General features: G+C 32.0%; 3 protein-coding genes across 5 annotated transcripts; 1 reads left to right on the top strand and 2 right to left on the bottom strand.

The window, feature by feature from the left end:
* Nucleotides 1-8,635: 8,635 nt before the first annotated feature.
* LOC145598773 (uncharacterized) lies at nucleotides 8,636-12,934 on the bottom strand. Of its 3 annotated transcripts, XR_014103614.1 has the most exons (8): nucleotides 12,797-12,934; nucleotides 12,574-12,695; nucleotides 11,714-11,849; nucleotides 11,501-11,628; nucleotides 11,225-11,423; nucleotides 11,011-11,124; nucleotides 9,126-9,216; nucleotides 8,636-8,963 (listed from the first exon to the last, which is right to left on the bottom strand). XR_014103614.1 is itself a non-coding variant. In XM_081655162.1 (7 exons), exons 1-6 carry the CDS (start codon nucleotides 12,855-12,857, stop codon nucleotides 11,015-11,017), a joined length of 756 nt encoding a protein of 251 aa, XP_081511288.1. In that variant the 5' UTR covers nucleotides 12,858-12,934; the 3' UTR covers nucleotides 8,636-9,216; nucleotides 11,011-11,014. The 3 variants fall into 3 exon arrangements, 2 of the variants coding, with proteins under 2 accessions (XP_081511288.1, XP_081511289.1); XM_081655162.1 differs by having other exon boundaries at nucleotides 8,636-9,216; XM_081655163.1 differs by having other exon boundaries at nucleotides 8,636-9,216; nucleotides 11,015-11,124.
* Nucleotides 12,935-13,759: 825 nt separating this feature from the next.
* LOC145597611 (tryptophan synthase alpha chain-like) lies at nucleotides 13,760-18,311 on the top strand. Its single transcript, XM_081653815.1, has 9 exons — nucleotides 13,760-14,015; nucleotides 15,149-15,295; nucleotides 15,370-15,435; nucleotides 15,543-15,651; nucleotides 16,436-16,512; nucleotides 17,178-17,255; nucleotides 17,416-17,493; nucleotides 17,718-17,777; nucleotides 17,863-18,311. The coding sequence occupies exons 1-9, from the start codon at nucleotides 13,815-13,817 to the stop codon at nucleotides 17,995-17,997; spliced, it is 951 nt and encodes a 316-aa protein (XP_081509941.1). The 5' UTR covers nucleotides 13,760-13,814; the 3' UTR covers nucleotides 17,998-18,311.
* A 623-nt stretch (nucleotides 18,312-18,934) lies between these two features.
* Nucleotides 18,935-23,273, bottom strand: LOC145598620 (V-type proton ATPase subunit F). Its single transcript, XM_081654996.1, has 5 exons — nucleotides 23,126-23,273; nucleotides 22,781-22,871; nucleotides 21,926-22,007; nucleotides 21,121-21,203; nucleotides 18,935-19,305 (listed from the first exon to the last, which is right to left on the bottom strand). Exons 2-5 carry the CDS (start codon nucleotides 22,841-22,843, stop codon nucleotides 19,144-19,146), a joined length of 390 nt encoding a protein of 129 aa, XP_081511122.1. The 5' UTR covers nucleotides 22,844-22,871; nucleotides 23,126-23,273; the 3' UTR covers nucleotides 18,935-19,143.
* Between the last annotated feature and the right edge of the window lie 224 nt (nucleotides 23,274-23,497).

Below are 23,497 nucleotides of genomic sequence, written 5' to 3'. Positions count from 1 at the left end.
TATTCCCTTGGATTGTTAGCTGGAATGCTCGATAGGGGAAAATATCCCAGTAATTAAATTGAACAAAGGCACGCACTAAACCCTCGTCAAAAGAAAAAAAAAAAATAGGCACACACTAAACCTGTTGTACACTTGTACGAGTTGTACCAGTAGGAGACGACAAAATAAGGAGTGACATTCACAGAGCACCGGAGAAGCACCCCATTGAATTTGGTCAAAATACCATCCAATTTTTCAGTTAAATAAATAAATAAATTTTAAAAAAATAAACCAATTTTACTCGGAGCCGTAAATGTTTAGGTAGTTACTTCTTCCGTTTTTTAAAATTTGCTCTTTTTTTTTTCATGCGCGAAGTTTTAGAAGAAATTGAAAAAGGTAAAAAAAATATGGAGGTTAGTTGAGAGGGAGCAATTTAAGGTACACTTAATGTACAAAAGGAATCTTGTACACAAGTTTTCTATTGGTTGATTGGGAATATTTCTTTTTTGTGGGCCACCTTTATTTTCATTTGAATTTCAAACTTGTTTTTTAAATTTCAACTTTTGAATTTCAAATTTATCTATCCTTTCACCTATCCAAATTAATGTAGTATAAAATCCCCAAAAAAAAAATCAGATTTTTTTACCTTATTTTTTTTCTCTCTCCTAATTTTTTTTTCTCTCTCCTAATGTTTCCCCTCTAATGTATCTGTGTAAATAACGAATGAAGAACAATGAATAAAATGTAAATAAAATATTTGATTTAACTTAACATTTCAATTTCTCTCTCCTAATGTTTCCCCTCTAATGTATCTGTGTAAATAACAAATGAAGAACAATATACAAATCTGATTTTCTAAATTTCAGCGTGAAACAGATTGATGGTGGTGCGATAAGGTGTTGGTTAAAATGCGAACGCCGTGGGTGAATGTGTTGCCGGAGAACAACCTATCGGCGTCGGTGAATTTTTTGTAATGTTCATGTATATTCCGGCCCGTCGTGGTGTGGCTTACAATTATTAAAATGAATTGTAGTGATTATATATTTGAAGAATAAACTAATTTGAATGAAAGTATGGTGAAGGTGTGAAAAACAAAAACACTGCAAAATTGGTTAAAGATTATGTTTTACAATTCACCCAAAACAAACGATCCGGAATTTGAATCGACTCCAAGAAAACGATTTGTTGGGACGCTCAAACAAACATTGTAATATATAGTTTTTTTCCCACATAATGAACGTGCTGATACCCCTTAGTCCAATGGTTAACTTTGAAAGCTGCATGTGCATACATCAAACCACTGTTCGAACACTGTGACGGCATAAATTGTATTTTTTTTTTCTGATTTTTTATTATTTTTAACTTTACAGAATCATATCTAATTTTAAAATATCAGAATAACATAAAAGTTAGTGAATGAAACAATGTTATACGTATATCTTTTATTTAGTTTTTAATTATTTGATGTTAGTGAAGGAAACAAGGTTATACGTTTAGATATAAATTATTTATATTTAATAACTATTTTATTAGTATTTAAAAAAAAAACTATTTTTTTTAAAACAAAAAGTATGTTAATAAGTTAAAATTTTCACTACTTTGATAAACATAAAAAGAGAACTTATTCAACTAATAATACATATTAATATGTAATCCAGTGAATGTGCTGATACCCCCTAGTCCTATGGTGTTGATATTATCAAAATGTTGTATTATTCAAATGCATTCAGTGTTCGAACCTTGCGACCATGATAAAATCATCTTTTTTTTTTGTCACCTAAAAACATTTTTTATTTTAAAGAATCATTCTTCTTTTAATAAAATCTTGTTTGATAAACATGTCACTGTGAGATCTCCGTACAACATGTTTAAAATGCTAGTACACACTATAGTTTGAAATGAATTAATAAAACTAATGGTATGTGTTGTGGAATATGTGAACCAGACTTCCAACCGCCATCACCTCCCAATCCACTTTGCCCTTTTTTTCCCTTTTACACATTTTTTTTCTCTTTCTTAGATCCATTTTTAGTACATGCATTTTAAAGATCAGAATGGCATGTTCAAATTCCATAAGGTGTACAATCTGGCATGGTGGGAGGCTTGTATATTATCCTAAGTTGAAGTACAAAGATGGAGAACACCTTGTTGTTAACAAAACATAATTTTTTTTATTTCTTTGAAGGGAACAAAGATATACTTTTAGATGTATAACTAATCTTTAATAACTATTTTTTTTTTCTAAAATAAAATATTTTCCAATGGTCTAATAAACAAACCCCTTGAGTTATGATGGATAGTCATCTTGTGTTCGAACCTTGTGGAGGTACAAAAGAAACACATTTTGCTTTTTATTTTTTTATAAATTTTCATTTTAAGTATCATTTTTGTATTTAAAAAATCATAACTAATTGTTATTAATATAATATTAAGGAAATCATATTTGTATATATAAAGTCAAAAGATACACCATATTTCAAAGTGAAAAAAAAAAATCAAAAAACTCTTTTTATTTTAAATGTTTTGCACGTAAATTATTTGTATAATGTGTCCAATCAATTATTTATGGGCATAAGCCAGGAAATTTAGTCTAATAGATACACTATAAAAATTAATTTGTTTTCATCCAATGTATGTGCTGATACCCCTTAGTCTAGTAATAAACAAACCCCTTGAATGACTATGGATAGTCGTCCTGTGTTCGAATCTTATGGAGGTATAAAGAAACACGTTTTGATCTTTTATTTTTTTTATAAATTTTCATTTTAAGTATCATTTTGGTATTTAAAAACTCAAAAATAATTAATATTAATTTTAAAGGAATCATATTTGTATTTGTAAAATCAAAACTTACACCGTATTTCAAAGTCATGAAACTTATTGGAACTTTGTAACACCTTATCAAACTTATTATACCTTATTGAACTTATCAGACCTTACTAAACTAATTTGAACTTATTGTTCCTTATTGAACCTTATTAGTACAAGTATCCATCATTCGGATTAAAATTCGAAATTTAATCAAATCCAATTTGAATTATTAATTCGGATCGGATTCGAACTTTAAATCGAATTGGATTGGATTGGATTGATTTTTTTTGAAAATTCGGACGTTCGAATTGGATTGGATTGACCTTGTTTGAATAAAAAAAAAACTGAAATGAATTAAATATGAAATCGTTAGTTTATGAATAAGTATTGTTAATATAATCATGCTAAACTATTATTATAATTATTACTATTTATCATGTAACCTACTTACGTTTTCAATACTTTTATTAATCGTGTACAACTATACTTTTAAGAATTAATTTTTTTATTATTGTATTTTAATTTTTATTTTCGCATTAGGCCCAAATATTTGAAACGTATTTTAATTTGCACTCTCATATCGAATCCAAATAACCGAATTTTAAATCGGTTTGAATTAGAGTGGATTTGGTGAGGAATTCAGACCGGGTTGGATTTTATAATTGAAAATTAAAATTATTTCGGATCGGATTGGATTTGGGATAAATTCAAACCAAAAACCGAATGGACACCCCTACTAATTAGACCTTATTATTAGACTTGATTAGAACTTATTGAAATTTATTAGACCTTATTTAACTTAATGTAACTTATTTAACTTATTATTAGACCTTATTATAACTGATCTAACTTATTAGACCTAAAACTTATTTTTATCAGGTGACGAGAACAAGCCCTTAGTGAATGACGGTGTGCAATTGAAATAATTTTAAATTTGACCGCTATCAAAATATCTCACTTTGATTAATATATTTAAGATTGAAAAATGAATTCAGGATCCTAACACATTTATTAATATCAAATCATATTTCAATTTCTCGTATATATTCTAGGCTATAATTTGAAAATGAATTCTTATTTTAGTAGCATCATTTTTCAATTCTTTTTAGCCCTTCACTAATGTTATATTTTTACCCCTTCTTGACTTATATGCGGAGTATTATAATGATGAATTCATGTTAATATCTCTTACCATTTTAACTTTTGTTTCTTCCTTTATAATAAAGTGTGCGTACAATAGACTTTGTATTTTATTATCTAAATATTTTTATGACAATAGAGCCCTAATTAATTTCATTGGTATAATTTTCAATTTTATTTCAGCTATTCCTAGTTTACTTTTAGTCCACCGTGACTTATTTTAATATTACTTATAATAAGAATTATTAAATATTTATACTAGTCAAGTATATTAGTTTTTAAAATAACAATATAATAAATTTTGCATTGTTAGTCTTATAAACTATAATGGTCATGAGATCAAATATTCAATACATTCATTTTATTTATATTTTTAATGTATGTAGTCGATATTGAATGAAACAAGATGCAGAGTCAAGTGGTGTCGTAGACTTGTTTTTAAATTATATTTCTTGGTATCAAGTTACTAATAAAAGTATTCACTGAATATGTTTAGTATCAGTAGACGAATGAATATATCAAATTTTATTATATTGAAGGAGATGAAGAAACTTTAAGTATGCGCTAATGGTGAAAAGGGAAATTACTTTTTCTCTCCTAATTACTATTTCCAAAGCTAAATGTCAGTGCCACATGAAATTTTACCACCATAAAGAGTTCATTGAATGGGAGTTTAGCGAAAATATTCCCTCATTTTATTTTCAGTAAAATTTTAAATGTTAAGTAATCATTTTTGGTTTTATAGAATCATAACTAACAAAAGAAATGAACGAATCATTTATGTTTTACAAAAATCAAAATTAACAAACATATTTGTTCGAACTCTATGACAGTACATTGGTTTGATAACTTTCCAATTTTACGTTATCGTATTTGTTTTTAATATATGAAAATAACAAAGTCATATTTTTTTAAAATTTCTTTTTAGGGAATTAAGTTATACTTTTATGTGTAACTCTCTATATATAATAAAAAAAGGACCTATAAATAATCTTTAATTTTTATTTTTTAGTAAATCAAATCTACACAGTGCTCTTAAATAAGTATTTTATTTTTCTAAAAAAAAAAGTATTTTTTAAGTAACAATTTTTCAAATTTAAGAAATTTTAAAAGATAACCACTTCATATAATACCCAACTTACAATAAATGTAACCTATGTTGATGGATATGATGCGAAACATACAAAGACGATTATATTAATTCCCAAATAACTTATATAAATAGTTCATTTTAGTGGATGTTTTTTAATATGATAAATTTAATATATACATGTATAATTTCAAACTCAATTTAATAAATTGAAACTTACTTTGTAATGGATCACATATATAAATTTAATATTTATAAGTGCACGTGTTGATACCCTATGACTTGGTTGGTCAATGCTTTCCTATTGTAAACAAGTGATTCGTGTTCGATTCTTCACTATACCAGAACTTTAGATCAAATCAAAACTGAATTATTAATTCAGATCGGATCCAAACTTTAAATCGAATCGGATCGGATCGGATCGGTTTGAATTTTTTTTGAAAATTCGGACGTTCGAATGGGATTGGATTGACCTTGTTTGAATCCAAATAACCGAAATAAATTAAATATGAAATCGTTAGTTTAAAAATAAGTATTGTTAATATAATCATGCTAAACTATTATTATAATTATTACTATTTATCATGTAACCTATTTACGTTTTCAATACTTCTATTAATCGTGTACAACTATACTTTTAATAAATAATTTTTTTATATTATTGTATTTTAATTTTTATTATCGCATTAGGCCCAAAATATATGCAACGTATTTTAATTTGCACTCTCGTAACGAGTCCAAATAACTGAATTTTAAATATGTTTGAATCGGATTGGATTGGGTGAGGAATTCAGATCAGGTTGGATTTGATAATTGAAAATCGAAATTTATTTCGGATCGGATTGGATTTGGGCTAAATTCAAACCAAAAACCGAATGGACACTCCTACTTATTATTAGACCTTATTATTAGACTTGATTAGAACTTATTGAAATTTATTAGACCTTATTTAACTTAATGTAACTTATTGGACATTATTATAACTTATCTGAACTAATCTGAACTTATTAGACCTAAAAATTATTTTTATAAGGCGAAGAGAACAAACCCTTAGCGAATGACGGTGTGCAATTGAAATAGTTTTAAATTTGACCGCCTATTAAAATATCTCACTTTGATTAATATATTTAAGGTTTTTTTTTTGTTGAAACACATTATTAAACCAAACAACAACATACAATAATCATCATAATATATTAATAAGTGTATTATTACCATTTAAGGAATCATATTGTCTTTAATAGAATCATCTAATATATTTGACATAAATATAAATAGTACAAATAAATAAATAATACGATAATATATGTGTTGATACCCCTTGGTGTAGTTGGTGAATGCTTTCCTATTATGTATAAGTGATCCGTGTTCAAATCCAAACTACTCCATTTTTTTTTTGGGTTTTATTTTTAGTTTTCATTCACATATATAATAGCCATGAATACTAATGTTTCCCAATTTTAAATTAGACTTTTAAATATCAACTAGGTTAAGTCCCGTGCCATGCACGGTAATTTTTAATACTTAATATTTATCATTAGTTTAACACTATTATTTAATTAAACCTAAAATAGGATAAAGTTCTGTAATTACAAAAAACAATTTTAAAAATTTATCACACTAAAGAAAACAGAGACAATAATATATGCACGACTCATAAAAATAACTATGAATTACATTACAAAGTTATAAACTATTATTGCATATTATTGTATAAAAAAATAATATCTTTGTTTAAATGAGTACAAATAGAATATACTTATCAAATAGGATATGAAATATTATTGCATAGTTTGTATTAAAAACTTCTCTAAGAAGCTTTGACAAAAAAAAAAAAAAAAAAAAACTTTTGGAGGGAATATTTTTAACCAGGAAATGACATGTGTCATTCCTGGTTTCGCCTTTAGTATAAAGTTATAGATAGATAGATGATACTAATTATCAATAAAACAATTCAAGTCATGATTAATTTAAATTCAATATACCAATTATTATTATTTTTGTTTGCATTTTACATTTCATTCACCTATTACCCATAAATAGTAACGTCCTAATAAAAATTAGTACTTTTAAATACTAATGTTACCAATCGTCAATAAAACAGTTCGAGGTCTGGTTTCTTTAAATCTGAAATTATGAAACTCCCACTACAAACCCAAAACCTTTCCGCATTTTTGAGCATCAAATTCCATAAAACAACATCTTTCCGAATTTAAACAACATCAAAATGGTATTAACAGGATCAATTTAAATATTGGCTTACTGATTCATATCTAATTCATACAAATACAAACATTTTCTCAAAGACATACATATGGCAAAACCTTGTAAATTCTTCACCGCTTGCAAGATACATACCCACAGCCGGAGTACGATTGACTTGTTCATCTCCGTTTGACCGATTATGAGAATCATATTCATTTATATTGTTATTAAACTCAACCTTAATCTCTTCATTACTAATGTTAGTAACCTCAGCTTCTTCATTAATAATCAAATGGCATGCATTGTTGCTTCTTCTTCTGTTACATCGTTTGATTCGATCTGCATCTCCGATTGAGCTAATCCCATCGTTTATCACTTCATTAAGATTAATGTTCAAACGAGGGGACATGTTTTTGCATTCCATTTCACTGCCACAATGTCAAACACACTACTGTTATTTATTTCAGATTCAACAAAATAAAAAAAGATACTATAAAATTATATTTTAATTTAATATTGACAAAATGATCCTACGTATAAAAAACAGATGCTATAAAATTATTGACAGCAAATAAACATCGATTCCATTTAACAATAATTGCTTCCATTACAATGGAACCCAGAAAACTCCTTCAATTAAATAACATCCCACAAGAAACAAAACCAAAGACAACATACAAATCAATCTATCAATATAAATGATTTACCCTTTCAATTCAATCTTTATAAAAACCTAATTTTTACCCAAAAATCATCTACTTCAAAATCAAACAATGAAAACCCTAAATTATCAAAATCATCAAATTAGGAATTTTAAACAAAATAATTCAGCAACTAACAAGATTACCTGCGAATATTTGTAACTGATTGACGAAATTAATATCCACACTTGAATAATTTTTTCACAATTCTTCCCTTATTCAAATTGGATGTGTTCTTCGCCAAGGAATTTTGGGGGAAAAGATGAAATTTTGGGGGAGAAGATGGGAAATTTTGATGCTTAATTGGGAAATTAATGGTGTATTATCCATTAATTGTTGCCGCCCACTGAAAATTTTGCCTCTCACCTTCCTCTCACAATGGCGCCTAGGCTGAAAATTTTGGCGCTCATCTTTCCCTCTTCTTTTTTTCCTTTCCCTCTTCTTTTTTTAGTTTCCATTATTACATTGATGAGTTGGCGTTTTTTTATTGGTGGTGTACAAAAAGAATCTTGTACACTTAGTGTACCCCTAGCCTTTCCCTATTTTCTACGCTCCATATTTTTTTTTGACATAAATTCATTCCATGTGTTTTTCAATCTAACACGATAAATATATACGTAGTATATACGAAGTACTTGTATATACTTTGTACATCTAAGTCGATGTTAGATGTCGTAAAACAAGATGCTTTTGCAACAATTGACCTCCATACATGAACTCTAAAATTTCTTTAGCTCAATAGAACCCGTTACATAATGATGTGAGAATATACAGTTTCATCACACTAACGTTATAGCCCCAACTCCTTGTAAATGTAGTATGCTGAATTATGTTTACCTTGACTTCGCTGCAAGTTATTGTGAGACGATTTCATACAAGATTTGCTGCCTTCTTTTGATACAATCTTTAGTATAACCGATAGCATACATTGTAATAATTGGAAAATTGCCAGCAACATATGCAGCTCTCAGCCTCTCACCTAAGTCAAGGCTCGAAAGTCATCCCATACTGAAGATTGCAACAGATTGTGGGAAGTCCTGCGAGGACCATCAATCAAGGTTGCGTTGCATGAACCAGACTTTTAAATATCTGCTTTAGCCAATCTTGAACTTTTCTTGGGCATATAGTAAGATGAAATTCCCAAAGCAAAAATTGCATGCGCATACAAGAATCATAAGTAATAGCTGCGATATATTTACCCCAAAATTGCTATTCTTCTGGATCAATCCTGGCAAATAATGAGTCCCTTGACCAAACATTGGAGGCATAACTGCAAGTAAACCTGAAGAGCTGAAAAAGAATTTACAAATGTAAGAACATCATCCGAGGACCTTGTTAGTACATTAAATGTTTATAGTTCAAGTATGACCTATCAGCTCATATAATGTTTTCACGGTAAATATGCCATCGATTTTATGCATTAGATTTTTCTTTCTCAAAAGTTCTGCAAGAGTGCAAGTCTCTACTTTTACCTATACTAGACACAATTTAGTTACAAAAAGAGTTTAAGGAGTCACAGGCTCTCTCATTCATTCTGTAAACTTTCCTTAATAAATTTCTCTCATTCACGCCACCCCTACCTCAAAAAGGATAAAAGATGTTTGTACATACTGAAGTTTTAATGTTTAAATTGAACAGCTGCGGGGCAAGAATTGGTGGATATATGGGGCTGGCCGGCTGGGAGCCTGAATGCCTGAGAGTTAGGAGAAAGACAATAAATACAAAGATAGGCAGCACAAGAAGTCACAGTTTGCCTCTCTGAAGTTTGAAAGAGCAGAATAACCAATTAAAGAAAAAATGATAAAAGGGCAAGAAAACTAGATTAATAGTGTATTTGGATACGGGGATTTGGAGGGCAGGAAAGGGGAGCGAGGGATCTAATTTCACTTATTTGGATATGAAATGGAGATTGGAGAGAGAGAAGGGAAAAGAATTGAAGGAAGCAAATTTCTTTTCCCTTTCAATAAAACCAAATCCGTCCAATATTGAGAAAATTCGAAGGAATAAACTCACTCCACATTTTCTGACCTTCCCTTTCCCACCATCACTACTAACCAAACACAAAGGGTGATAAACACCACCAAATAAAAATGATAACAAAAGGGTGTGATTGATCCATAAAATCTGGATATAGTATAAACAATTCTTGTCTAGTGTCTAACACCTAGAAAAGAGAAAGGATCCTTTCTTTAAATAAGCAGCACTAAGCTTCTGCTATGAAATTAATGGAAGAATATAAGGAGAGAAGAAGGAAATTCGATAAATAAACTTGAATTGCAGAAAAATGAAGGATATTCAAGCTTTCAATAGGCTTCATTCTCTACCCCCTCCCTTTTAAGATGAATGAAATATTATGAATCAATGAACCCATATACAATCCACATAAATTAAATCAAGGAATGAAGGAAAGAGGGAACTTATCCAGGCATGAGAACCTCCAGAATTTCACAAGTTATCCAACATAAGCCTAATTTCTGCACCAATTTAACTTGCCCCTCAATATTACAGGCTATGTCATTCTTGACACTTTCAGCAACTATAAGATTAAAAGAGAATTAGCAAAAGTCTGAAGAAAAATTGGTTATGATAGTCAAGTCAACTGATTGAAATTTGATGGCTCTGAAACAAGTGTACACCAGTGAAAAATCAGTTCATTCAATTCTATTTAATGGCAACTATCTGAGAAGCTGAATTTGTTTAGCAATGACCTCTTTCGGTCTTTCCTAGAGGTACTAGGCAAAGATCAAAATAGTAGTCATTTAAAAGTATTAAACTATTTACTAATGTTTGATCTGCAAAGCTTCATGTAGACTAGATAAATAATCCTTAGAGTTGGTGTATCACTTGTTACTCCAAGACAATCCTACAAGCAACAAGTTCAAAGACAATCCTACAGTCACAGTTGAAGAAAACAGTCAACAGAATATGTAGTATTGGAAACTTTTGTTCAGATTTTTGGAGCTAAATATTATTACACCGAGGTAAACCGTGTGAAAGTAGCAATTAGTGAGGTATGACAACATGTTTGCCAGAAATCTAACATAACTAAACTCAACGTATAGACAAAGGCCGAAGGGAACTTACTAACTTATTCAAATTTGATCTCATTCTGTGGCTGGGAGAAAAATTCTTTGGCATTGCGAGCAACTTCTGCTTCTAATACTGCTTCTAGAACAATATCAGAACCTGTAACTTCACCTAATCCATGACACAAAAGTCAGTCTCCGTTGATTCCAGTAAATCACTCAGCAGTTTAAGCAAACATCTACGAAAGTAAGTTGATGACATCAAATCATACCTTGACGATTTGGCAGTAAACCTGCACTATCAGCAGATACAGGAAGGACTGACAGAAGGCCAGGTCTGTCATCAACTGTGTCCGTACTGACACTACCTTCTATTGTCCCAGATTTTACTGCAGGAGTTTCTGCCAACTTAGCATAAGCTGTTGCTTGACTATACAAATTGGATGTTCCAGAAGCCACTGAGCCATGTTCCTGGAGAACATAATCTCAATAAGTTTTCCATCCTACATACATAAAGTTGCAAATAATAATTTTTTCAGCTATGAAACCTTAAACACACTAGTCTCTGTCTTAAAGTTGTGCAGTTGTTGTTGGATTTGTTGAGGTTGGACCAGGTTTTCCTTAGGAGCAGTGCTCTCTTCACTGATATTTAGAGGCCAAGTATTGGCAGTAGCCCCTGGAAAACAATACAGCAGCTTACATTGTATTCATAGTACAATTAATGGGACATCATTCATAATAACCTTAATATCAACTAATACCTGTGTTTGTATTATCTTGGTCAGGATTATCCATCAGTCTTCGCGTCAATGGACCAGGGTTCATGACGGAAATGCTGCGAATTTCATAGCGAATAGCTTCTAGCTGTGCCATCGTATCTTGCAATTCTTTATTTACCTGGAAAACAAGTTGAGAAAAACAGATTTGAGCACTTGAAGTTAGCAGGAGCAGCCATCATAACATTGACTCCCCAAGAGAACATCTGAACATCAACTATTTATACAAACATAGGAGCATTTATAGACCAAAGTACAAGAGAGTGAGAAACCAGCATTATTAGCAAAATTCAACCTTAACTAACTCAAACACACACATCAAGCATATTATTAGCAAAATGCAACCTTAACTAACTCAAACACACACATCAAGCATAAAAAGCTCAGAATAAGCAAGCTTCCATTCAATCAACACTTTTTACATCACACACCAAAAGATAAGCAAATTAATAAGTCAACTCAAATTAATAAGATTTGGTAGATTGTGGGTCAATTTCGAGATCACAAATCTTTTTTGGGTTGATTCTAGAATGTTGGCTCAAGTTTTGGGGCCAAAAATCAAAAACCCATATTCAAGACCCTAAAATTTAATGTGAGTTTCAGGTAAAGTCAATTTTTGCCAGAAAATCTCACTTCTACTGATTCAAATCAACCTAGAAGAAATCACCCAATACAGAAAACATCAATATTCTGCCCAAATTACAACAAGAATTCCCCAACACAGATAAAATCAACTCAATCCCAGAAAATAAATTTCAAAGCTTTCAACATTTCTACAACAATTAGTCAATTAGAATCCATGAATCATATTGATAACAATATAATGTATATAAATTGAAAGAGACCTGACGAAATTGAGTTTGTTGCATGACATTTTCAAATTGACCACGAGCTAATTGAACATACCCAATAGCTCGGCCAGCTAATCGACCGGCTGTTCTTGCAATGAGCGGAAGATCCTTAGGCCCTGTTCATTTGTAAAATCGATAAAATTGCGCAAAATCAAAACTTTAATTATAAAATTGATTGAAAATCTCAAAAATTGCATAAAAATCAGGACATACAAACCTATAAGAGCAGCAGTTGCTCCAAGAATTACGAAAATTTCACCATATGATAATCCCAACATGATTTTCTATTCTGGTTTTTGGCGTCGCATGCAGCAGAGTTGTTGATATGAGAAGCCGAGAGAGAATAGACTAATCTGGCATATTTGAGGCTGCAGCCAAACTCCCCCTTAGTCTGGGTGTTTTGGATAGTCACGTGCTGGCTCGTACCGGATGGAAAACCCGGAATTAAGTGTTGTAGAGAACTCTTATGTTTAGTTCAACTTATTTTTGCTAATCTGATGTGATCTGATTGCATGAATTGACCATACTAATTTATAGTGTAAGTCTAGGCAAAATGAAACTATTGTGTTAAACTTTTCTAAGTCAATTTTTTTAATCCGTAAATTTTTATTAATGTGCTAAAAATAAACTGAGTATAATGATTTGGTGCTTCATTTGTAATCGAAATAATCCGAATAAACTTGACTTAAGCCTACTCCAATTGTCACTTACTCACTTTACTAAGAATCTTAGTAAGGTTAGGTTTAGTTCACCTAATATGATATGATTCTTGAAATCTTGAATCAACTAAAATTTGACCTCATTTTTACCCTAATCCATATGATAAACTATCAAATGAGATGTCATTAAATCCACTATAATGTGCATTTTACAGATATTAATATTTCATAAGATTTGATAATCACTAAATCAAAGTTTTTTCATAATAAATAATCTTAAATAAAAAAAACCATATCAGATTGAATTATTTTTTCTTAAAATAATGGTATCAACAAAAATACTCGTAAGTTGAATTGAAGCGAACATAGCTTAATTCAAGTCCTTTTTAATGAATTTTTCCAAATAATAAAAAAAAAAAACCTTTTAATAATGCAAATAATATCAAATTTGTTTAATTAATTGGAATAATTATATTTTGTTCCATAACATTAAAACTGAATATATAAGCCCCTTGTTCGAAGCAGCAAACCAGAAGTGAGAGTGTAAGCATTTCCCTTAGATAAGTTTTCATTCAAATGGCTATTGCTTTCAAAGCTACTTGTTTTCTGCAACACAAACGTTTCGAAACGCAACCCATTCCTTCTCCTTCATCCTCACTCAGGTTTCGAAACGTGTCGGCAAAGAAAAGTTTCGTAACAATGGCTTCCCTTGCTACCGCCGCTCAACCAGTTGTCGGACTTTCAGAGACTTTCAATCGATTGAAGCAGCAAAACAAAGTAATCTTCTTTTTCTCTTCTTCGATAAATCTGGGGATTAATCTAATTGATTGAATGATTTTAACAATTGGGTTTGTTGTTATTTGACTAATTCTGCATTTGGGTATTTTTAATTCAATGAATTTTGCTATAAATTTCAACTAGATGTCTGAAAAAGTTTAACCCCTAATTTTTTTTGATGAATTGGAATGTTGTTTGTTTCATGTTGATTATTAATTATTCGATTGCTTTGGGTGATTATTTGAATTTATAAAATGTATGTGATTTACAATGCATGTGAGTAATATTCAGGGAGGCATGGAAGAGGAGAAATTGGAAGATATATATGGCCGTCTTCTTCCAAATGTCTCAGTTTTAGAGGGGTTATAAAACTTATAATTTTCCTTTTGATGTCATTTTGTTTGCTGTTATTCATATGGTCTTATGTTGTCAAATTGGAGGAAATTGTTATAATTTTTGTTGATTAGCTACCCGTGTCGTAGTGTCCGTGTAATTAAATACTTGTATGTTTTGTTTGGATAGTTGTGTAGTGTGTTTGTGTTTTGTCAATGCTGTATTTATTTGCAAACATGTGTGTTAAAGGTTTGTGTTCATGTCTTCATAATTTTCCTGGTGAGATGAATGAATAGATGAGTTTTCAATGCGATTGCTCTATTCGTCATACTTACCTCTTTCATTGGGGTGTGTTTTATTGAATTTTTTGAGTAGAAAAGATTGTTGGAAATGATGAATTACATCATTTGTTTCATCACAACTCTGATGAGCATTTTGTAATGTTTGAAAATCATGTCAATCATTTACTTTTATGTTCAGTACTATCGTGTCCATTTATTGTGGCTTCCTAGTAAGTTCTGTTGGTATGTTTCTTTGTGTCGTCCTCTGCTGCATTAAACATTAGGATTTCATCCTCTCTTGTGTGCTTTTGGATGAGTTATTGCTGTTATGCTGATCTATGTTGCATACTATTGTTTGCTTGAAGCATCTCTCTAGACGATTAGCTTTTGTGATTGCATTCTTGTTGCATATTGATGGAGACAGGGGATATGAATCATATGATTAAGAGTACTAAGGTTTTTTTCCCTTGCTAATTCTGTTTAGTCCTAACTCTTGTTATATATGTATGTATGACATAGGTGGCATTAATCCCTTACATCACAGCTGGTGATCCTGATTTGTCAACCACAGCAGAAGCTCTGAAAGTGCTCGACTCTTGTGGTTCAGATATTATAGAACTGGGTGTACCATACTCTGATCCTTTGGCAGATGGTCCTGTTATTCAGGTAATTTAGAATTTCGTTATTGTGAATTCTGTTGCCAATCCTTTCAGAATTTAAATGTAGGTATGTCTTTGTAGGCTGCTGCTACGCGTGCCTTGTTAAAGGGAACCAATTATGATAACATTCTCTCCATGTTAAGGAATGTAAGATCCCATTGTCTCATTTATTTATTTATTTATTTATTTATAATCTAAACAGTGTTTCACATTGGTAATTCTATTATTTCTAATCTTCTGCTCTCCCTAACCAGGTCATACCACAACTTTCTTGTCCAATTGCATTATTTACATATTACAATCCCATACTCAAACGTGGTGTTGAGAAGTTTATGTCCACCATTAAAGATGTTGGTGTCCATGGTATGGTTTTAATTTTGATGTCATAACTTCCATCTTTTAGAACTACTGTCATTTCTTTAAAGCATACTGAACTACTGAAGCGAGTTGACAATTTCAACCACAACCAGTGTTGCCAAATTCTATTTGTTACAAATGAAGGCCACAGATAGACTTACTTTTGTTGAGAGGAAAATTACTTAAGAGGAAAGGTTGTACTCCATAGATAGAATCAACAAACTATTAACAGTAGAGGAGGAAATACATTAGATGCTGATTGTTAGTTGCATAGGAAATAAGTTTAAATATATTCTTTATGAGTTTAATTTGTTTCTGCCAATCTCATGTCATGTTCAGCCATCCTGTTAATAAAAATTTGAGCCACTGAGCTTTGTTTTCTCAGTGCGTCCCATCTCCCAATCATGTTGGTTTTTGTTTCCTTCAAAAAGTATGATGTTTTTCTTTCTAATATTACCCTCCTATTTCTTTTCTTGTCTAGAAGCTGTTAAATCTTTAAATTAACAGCTTTTTTCAAAGGATGAAGCAAGTTTGCAGCTGTTCTTTGCTGTCATTAGTATCAAGGAGTGTCGTAGGACTGGTTTCCTTCTTTGAGAAGAGAAATTATCAATATTTGCATTCTTGCAAGCTGAGCTGCACAGTCTGCAGTTGAATAAGTAGCAAATACTGAGCAATTGCATGAGTAATTGCACTCTTTCACTGATTGGTTGGGATAGGAGAAAACTGTGGCTTTTACTTGTGTGTATGTGTACGATAATATTCTGTTAATGCCCAATATCTATCCTTATAGGGCTGGTGGTACCAGATGTTCCCTTGGAGGAGACAGAAATCCTAAGAAGGGAAGCTTTGAAGCATGGAATTGAATTGGTAGGCTTCTTCATTTGACCACTCCATATTTTGGAAATTGTTTTATTTATACAGTTGCTAGTAAGTAACGTAAGTCTTAGCAAGAACAAAATTGCGAGCTTATTCTGTATCTAGAAAGCTAGCCAAAACCAAGTATACTTCCTCGTAATATTATGAAGAAAGCTTCTTAGAACTCTACAGAAGAACTACATGATAATTAAAATATGTGATTCGTTATAACCCGGATGGCCAGGTGTAATCTAGAGCTCTCAATAGATTTTGTTTTAACATAAAATTGTTTCTGATACTGAGCTTGAAAAGGCTATTGGTAGCGAGCCAGTAGACAGATAATTACCTTGTTTAAGCAAACTAAGAAAAGCCATTAACTTTTTGCTGTGCTTCCAAATAAAAAGATTGTTAGGAAGAAATCAAGTCATGAGTAATTGGTATGTGTAGTAATGTTTATTAAGAGTATTGTGATATTTGTAGCTGAATATTACTAGACATTTAATGGGGCAATCATGAAAATGGTAAGAGGCAAGTTACAATAAACTCCTTTTTCAATTTTTAAATGGTTTCTCTGTTTTTTTTCTCCTTGTTTGATGGGCAAGGAGAAATATGATTGAAGAATTAATCAACAATGTTTACCTTCTGACCTATTCTGACTTCTTGTATTCATGGTTAAGGTCTTGTTGACAACACCAACCACCCCTAAAGATAGAATGAAGGCAATTGTTGATGCTTCAGAAGGCTTTGTCTACCTTGTAAGATCTCTTCTTGATTATATGTAATACATCGTTGGTAATTATAATTTAATGGTTGATGCACAAGCTGGGGAGGGGAGTGCAATGGGATGTGGTTCTTGCTTATATGTCTTCTAGACAAATCTTGCTGTTTTGTTCTGAATAAGCTCTTCATGAGCAGGTGAGCCAAGTTGGAGTTACTGGAGCTCGAGCAGATGTTGGCGCACGAGTTGAAGAGCTACTTGGTGAAATAAAAGAGGTGTGTTCATTTGTGAAGTATGCAATTTATTGCTCATGCAACTGCTTCTTAATTTAATTTTATAATCTGGCACACTGAAGGTCCATTTCTGAATATTATTGTGTCTAATTACCTGCTACAGAGTACATATTTTAAATTAAATATGAGAAAATTACTACCTCTTTCCTTGTATTAAAATTTGCAAAATATTTGTTCATCTGACCTTTTCCCTTTTTGTACTTTAGGCTACTAGTAAGCCTGTGGCTGTCGGCTTTGGCATCTCGAAACCCGAGCACGTAAAACAGGTGAATTTGCTAATACACAGCTTGATATAGATCCTGGATTGCTTTTTTATGATGGTCTGATTGCTATTTTTTTGTGGGGGCGTAGGTGGCTGGATGGGGGGCTGATGGGGTGATTGTTGGAAGTGCCATCGTGAGGCTGTTGGGCGAATCCAGTTCACCTGAAGAAGGGTTGAAAGAACTCGAGAAGTTTACCAAGACTTTAAAGTCTGCCCTTATTTGAGAGTGGTTTGAAAAAACCGCATGAAATATCATTATTGTTACCTGCATTTTAGTACATGAAGCACTGCCCTTTCAAATAGAGGGATTATGAGTAGTTTAGCCTGGCATTGCTTGAGAATGTCTCACAGTTACAATAATGATTGATTAATCATACAATAAGGTTCCTGTAATAACTAGTAAGTATTCGTGAGCCATACTGCTCCGTTTTAGTAGGAGAATCCTACATTTTGAGCTTCAGTAGAAATGATAACTCAATTTATTACAAGTACTCTTTTTGGTGAAGATTAAGGGCTAATGTCTGAAATTACTTGATGCTAAAATGACTACCTATTAACTACATTGTTGAACTTCTTACTGATTTTATTTCTGTATGTCGCAAAAAGTCAAGCTGCTTTCTAAAGTTTATCAAGTTAAACCTTTTGGTGCTGAACTGCGCTGTGAGAATTATTGCTGTACACAGATTTTCAATATGTACTTGTAAAATACTCTGTCCTTGATTAATACAACTATACAAGCATCGCCAAATTGATCTACAGTAAAAAAAAAAAAAAAAAAAAAAAGTTGAACCTTTATGTATTACTCTACTCTTAGCCAAGATTCCACAGAAATTATAATTTGTTAAGTGACTTACTCCAGTAATACCTTTTGCGGTCTTCTGTACAGTACAAAATTCTGGGAAATTTACCGTGAATTACCTTATAAATTTGTCAGAAGAGAAAGTTGGTTTTCTGAGTGACTATCGCAGTTTTTTTGGTAGGTAAGAAGATAATCCCATATTGCAAGTGCAATGCCAAATTCTGTTAATAGACCAAAACAATCTCTGATACATCACAATCCGCTTTAATGTAGCCTGCATTACCATCCAGTGCATACATTGAACGATGCACTCCCTCTAAAGGCATAGCTTGTATGTATTGGTTGATTAGACAATTGAAACAGATAAAAACATGGTTACCCATGCTGAATGGAGCATAAATATGGGATTGCTGAATTCGCGTTTGGTTCAGATACAAACTCTCTTAAAGTTGACATACAAATGTGATAATTAATTACACTCCTTATTTTGATAACATAAGAATGGAACATTAACTCAAAATGTGAACAGTTCTAGAAACTCAAAGCATTCAATATTTAGACGAATATCTGTCTAAAATCTGCTGGATGCTGATTCAGCGGAGAAGAGGTATTTCACCCGTGAAAGAACTGAGTCATGAGCAGCATCATAGGGATGGTCCTTTGATGGGATCTCCAAAATTGCTGGAATTGGTTTGTTGTAGCTATCCACAAGAAATCTTATCATATTTGCAATCTGCAAAAGGGCAAATGGAGCTTATTATGGGCAACAGGGGATAATAACAAAGCAAAATGTTGCACATACACGCAATCAAAACAAAGGAAAGGGGCAACCAAAGGACCAGATAGAAGCACTTCGTAACAAGATGAGAGAGAAGGCACAGATCAAGTAAACCACACTTGTTCTAATAGAAGGAATAGATATCAGGAGCAATATTAATGTAAGACCTGATATTGGAGACACAAGCAAAAACTTATATTCCACTCTGCATCATATTACAGTTGACAATACTATTCTTATAACTATCCACTTGAAGAACTGATGTATAACAGTGAATTAACTAAAATTTAGTGACTCTAATACATGAGAAGAAAATATGCACCTTTAACCACAAGAAATACTTGAGTATATCTGGAGGAATATAATTTGTCAGACATGATAGAGAGAGAAATACTAAATCAGGTATTCCATTCTGCATCATGTTATAGCTGAGTAGCTGTCAATTAAAGTATTTCTGCCAAAATAGAAATAGGCTATGCAAAAAAGACTTCTTTGATATAATGAACAACATAATGGTAAGTAATGAATGGGTTGCTTTGGGTTTCATAACCAAATGAAGGAAACACAACACCTAAATAGGACCCTGGAAAGTTGGTGATTGAAACCATATCTTGCATCTCTTTGACTCCAATACAACAAAATTATGAAATAGCCATATAATTGAAGCAAAGTTAGCAAACTCATTTTCAGACTATTAGTGGGTCTCTAATGGTTTCAAACCAACTTTTATGACCCTAAGGGACACCCCACACATTCACTTTAATTTTGAATTTTTTTTTTCCAAAATTGGTCCAAAAGTGTGGATTATAGCCTTTTAGTTTTGGATAATTTTTTACTTTTTAGGGTCTAGAAAGGATAGAAGTCAGAGTGTTTTCCATGGACTCCATGAGACCTCAGGAGACCATTTGGGTAGTTGGAACCATCCAATTTGTTTTTAAAGTGTCAATTTAACCAATTATGTAAACGCCTCCTTTCATTAACTTGAGGCCAACCAATGGCCTTAATGTGACCGACTAGTTGTTGTATATAATTCCAAACAACATTATATGATCTCGGATGCCTCCCTTACCATCACTTGATTTTTCAACATGGGGTCCTGAAAATGGTTGGATTTTGTGTAATATCCTTTCTAAATTTGGTATTCGGATAACATTGTTTTTACTTGTCAAGGTTATGAATTGAGGTGCTTCCAAGGGTCCCCCAGAAGCCTATTTGGTGTCGGGAATTTTTTCCTCATACCTTGTTCCACCCCTCGTTATCTGCCTTGCCTTGCATAATTGTGTTGCCTTGCCTTGGCCTTTTGTTGCCTTCACCCTAGGGAAGCCAAGATGCTACCTTTAATTGCCAAAAATAAGGGTACTTTTAGAATGAGGTATTTTTTATGCCTTGTCCCCCATGGCGTGCCTTGACTTTGGGCAGCAGCACCCAGCCCCCATGCCTGGGCTTAAGCAGCAGTGCCTAGGCCTTGGCTGTGCAGCGGCAGCGGCAACAGCAGCAGCATCAATGTGCATGGACAGCAGCGAAGATACTGACCGAGGGGGAAAGAACATTTTTATGCCAAACTAGAATAAGTCTCTACATAATTGACTTCTTTGATTAAATCCATAGCTAAGTTACCTAAAACTCGAGACTGTATTTAATGAGAAGAAAATATGCAACTTCATTTACAAGTCAATCAGCCAATAGAACAGTCAAGTGTGCATCTACTATTGCAACAATTGCAATTAGAAATAAAAATATATACAACTTAAATCAGCAATTGAAACTTACATATTGGCTGATCAATACGATTGCTATGTCCTCCCTTGCTGTGAACTCCTTAAATGCTTCTTCAATTTGTTTTACCGTTGTTTCTGAGAAAGATAAACAGGGTCAATGAGATAACAGTACCAATTTACTCCGTATAAAAATTGTTTACCAAGAGTAGAATTAGCAGCTTTACAAACTCAATTTTTAAAGAAAATTATGAATTGTCAGGGTCTGGCTAACCCTGGGGTTCAGGAGCACAAGCTCCTGTCTTATACAGTGGTTGAATAAATTTGTAGTCATAAGTTGGGGCAAAACTAATCCACTGTATAAGACAGGAGCTTGTGTAAATTTTACAATAATATCGTACACTGACACAATCACATCTAATACTATTCTTATACTATGAAAAAAGCTTACCATATGGTAGGAAACAAGGGGGAAAAGCAATACATTTCGATTACATTTTAAACAGCCGGATTTTTTTTTTTTTTTTAAATTTTTTAGTTTTTGTTCCCCCCCCCCCCCCCCCCCTCCCTTCCACAAACACACACACCAAGGCCTCATTTACATGTTCACATAAAGGTCACCACTTTGGTGAAAAGACAAAATTTCCATTTTTTTCAGGTTACATAGAATACAACTCACCAATAAGATAGAATCGATTAGCATGACTATTTCTTGCATTGAAAAAAGGCTAATAGATGCAAGTGAAGTTGATGTTCAACCAAGGTACAAAATATTCCAGTGTTGGAAAAAAGTAGAAGAGACTTCAACTGTAGCACACTAGACTACAAGCATTATATCCTTTGAAGATTCAAGTACTTACTATTGTCCACAATCAGGTAATTTGTCTTCCTCCGGATATCAACGTTACCAACTCCAGCAAGCAAAAAGCCAGTAATGGTGTCCTACATGTAAGGAATTAATCAAATAAGCTTTGAGGATAAAGAGACATCAACAATCCAACATAATTCTCACTATAGCAATAGTTTGAAGTTGTCATGATGTAAGCAACTTCCCTCCATGGGCTCCAACCCCAAGAGCATGTTATAGCATAGATTTTATAATAGTCCACGGTGTGTCTCTTTAATAGAAATTAGGAAGCATCCCAATTAGCTCGAATTTGGAATACATTCAAGTTTGATCAAAATCTAGTCTCTCTTAAATCATCTAAATTTCTTGTTTCAAAACCAACAAAATTTAATCAAATACATTGATCATTATTGAAAAACTTAAATTAAGAATATAAGACAAAGCTAAACCCAACTTGCATCATCAATCACCGATAAAATATGAAGGATCATATATTCATAATTCTTAGAGGCTTTCTGATTAGCATCTGAGTTGCAATTACTAAGCTAACAGTAACACAATCCCGCCAACGCTTTGCAAGAAAAACACCACTAGTATCATCGAGTCACCCTCGATATCACATTGAGCCATTGATCACTAAGATTGAAGCTAAAGCATTAACAAATTCAATTTGATGATGATAATAATTGCACAAACAAACTTAACCCTCATTGACATACTCAGTCAACCCAAAAATTCATCTTTCTTAAATGTTTAGCTGCAAAATTACACCATCAAAACTAAAATTTATACCTCCGTAACCTAAATTGCAAAGGACAAATTATTTTAAAATAAAAATTAAAAAAAAATAAAAGAATATAAAACATACCTCATCAGCAATAACAGCAATGAGTGCAGAATTCTTATTAGGGATTTGAGCTTTGTTCGACATGATCAAACAAGGTCAACAACCAAAATTTCTGCAAATCAGAGGAAAGATAATACTTCAAATTTACGAGATTTAATCAATAAAACTCAAATTATCATCAATGACATAATAAAATTTCAAAGACTTAATCAAGAACATAAATTTGAAGGAGTAGCAAATCAATCAACTCCAAAAACATGAAACTTAGGCATCAATTATAATTTTTTATAATCGAATTGAAATCAAAAAAAGTTGCGCAATGTAGATTAAAGCTAATAACAATTGAAGAATTGTGGAGAAATAAACCTGGGATAATTGCTTTGATTACAGTGGAATTTTTTTGGGAATTCTGGAGTAAAATTGACCTTGGATGATATGAACACTGATTATCTCTCGTACGAAATTTAGAAAGAGCAACAGAGATAGATAGATCTGGCGCATATAAAGACCTTATTCAATCATTTACTACTACGGACTACTTGTCTCTTCTTGATTTTCTTTTTTTTTCTTTTTTTTTTTAAAAAAAAAAAATTATTAATTTATTTTTTTACAAGTAAAATTATAAATTTTCTTCAAAAAAAAAAAAAAAAAAAAGAGTAAATTTCTAAATGTGTTGGATCATTAATATCCCGGGGTAAATGCTAAATGGATCAGTTTTATGTTATCTCTATACCCTCG

This window comes from Chenopodium album, chromosome 20, assembly GCF_948465745.1.
Source record: "Chenopodium album chromosome 20, dcCheAlbu1.1, whole genome shotgun sequence".
Lineage (NCBI taxonomy): Eukaryota > Viridiplantae > Streptophyta > Magnoliopsida > Caryophyllales > Amaranthaceae > Chenopodium > Chenopodium album.
This window is presented reverse-complemented; position numbering and strand designations above follow the sequence as displayed.

Coding starts and splice junctions, on each gene's coding strand:
- LOC145597611 (XM_081653815.1), top strand. CDS start 13,815: ATGGCTATTGCTTTCAAAGCTACTTGTTTTCTGCAACACAAACGTTTC. Junction 15,436..15,542: donor TTCTCTCCATGTTAAGGAAT/GTAAGATCCCAT, acceptor CTCCCTAACCAG/GTCATACCACAACTTTCTTG. Junction 17,778..17,862: donor AACCCGAGCACGTAAAACAG/GTGAATTTGCTA, acceptor GTGGGGGCGTAG/GTGGCTGGATGGGGGGCTGA.
- LOC145598773 (XM_081655162.1), bottom strand. CDS start 12,857: ATGTTGGGATTATCATATGGTGAAATTTTCGTAATTCTTGGAGCAACT. Junction 11,850..12,573: donor AACAAACTCAATTTCGTCAG/GTCTCTTTCAAT, acceptor CTTGTTTTCCAG/GTAAATAAAGAATTGCAAGA. Junction 11,125..11,224: donor TTTACTGCCAAATCGTCAAG/GTATGATTTGAT, acceptor GTCATGGATTAG/GTGAAGTTACAGGTTCTGAT.
- LOC145598620 (XM_081654996.1), bottom strand. CDS start 22,843: ATGTCGAACAAAGCTCAAATCCCTAATAAGAATTCTGCACTCATTGCT. Junction 22,008..22,780: donor TTGCTGTTATTGCTGATGAG/GTATGTTTTATA, acceptor CCTTACATGTAG/GACACCATTACTGGCTTTTT. Junction 21,204..21,925: donor TTACCTGATTGTGGACAATA/GTAAGTACTTGA, acceptor TATCTTTCTCAG/AAACAACGGTAAAACAAATT.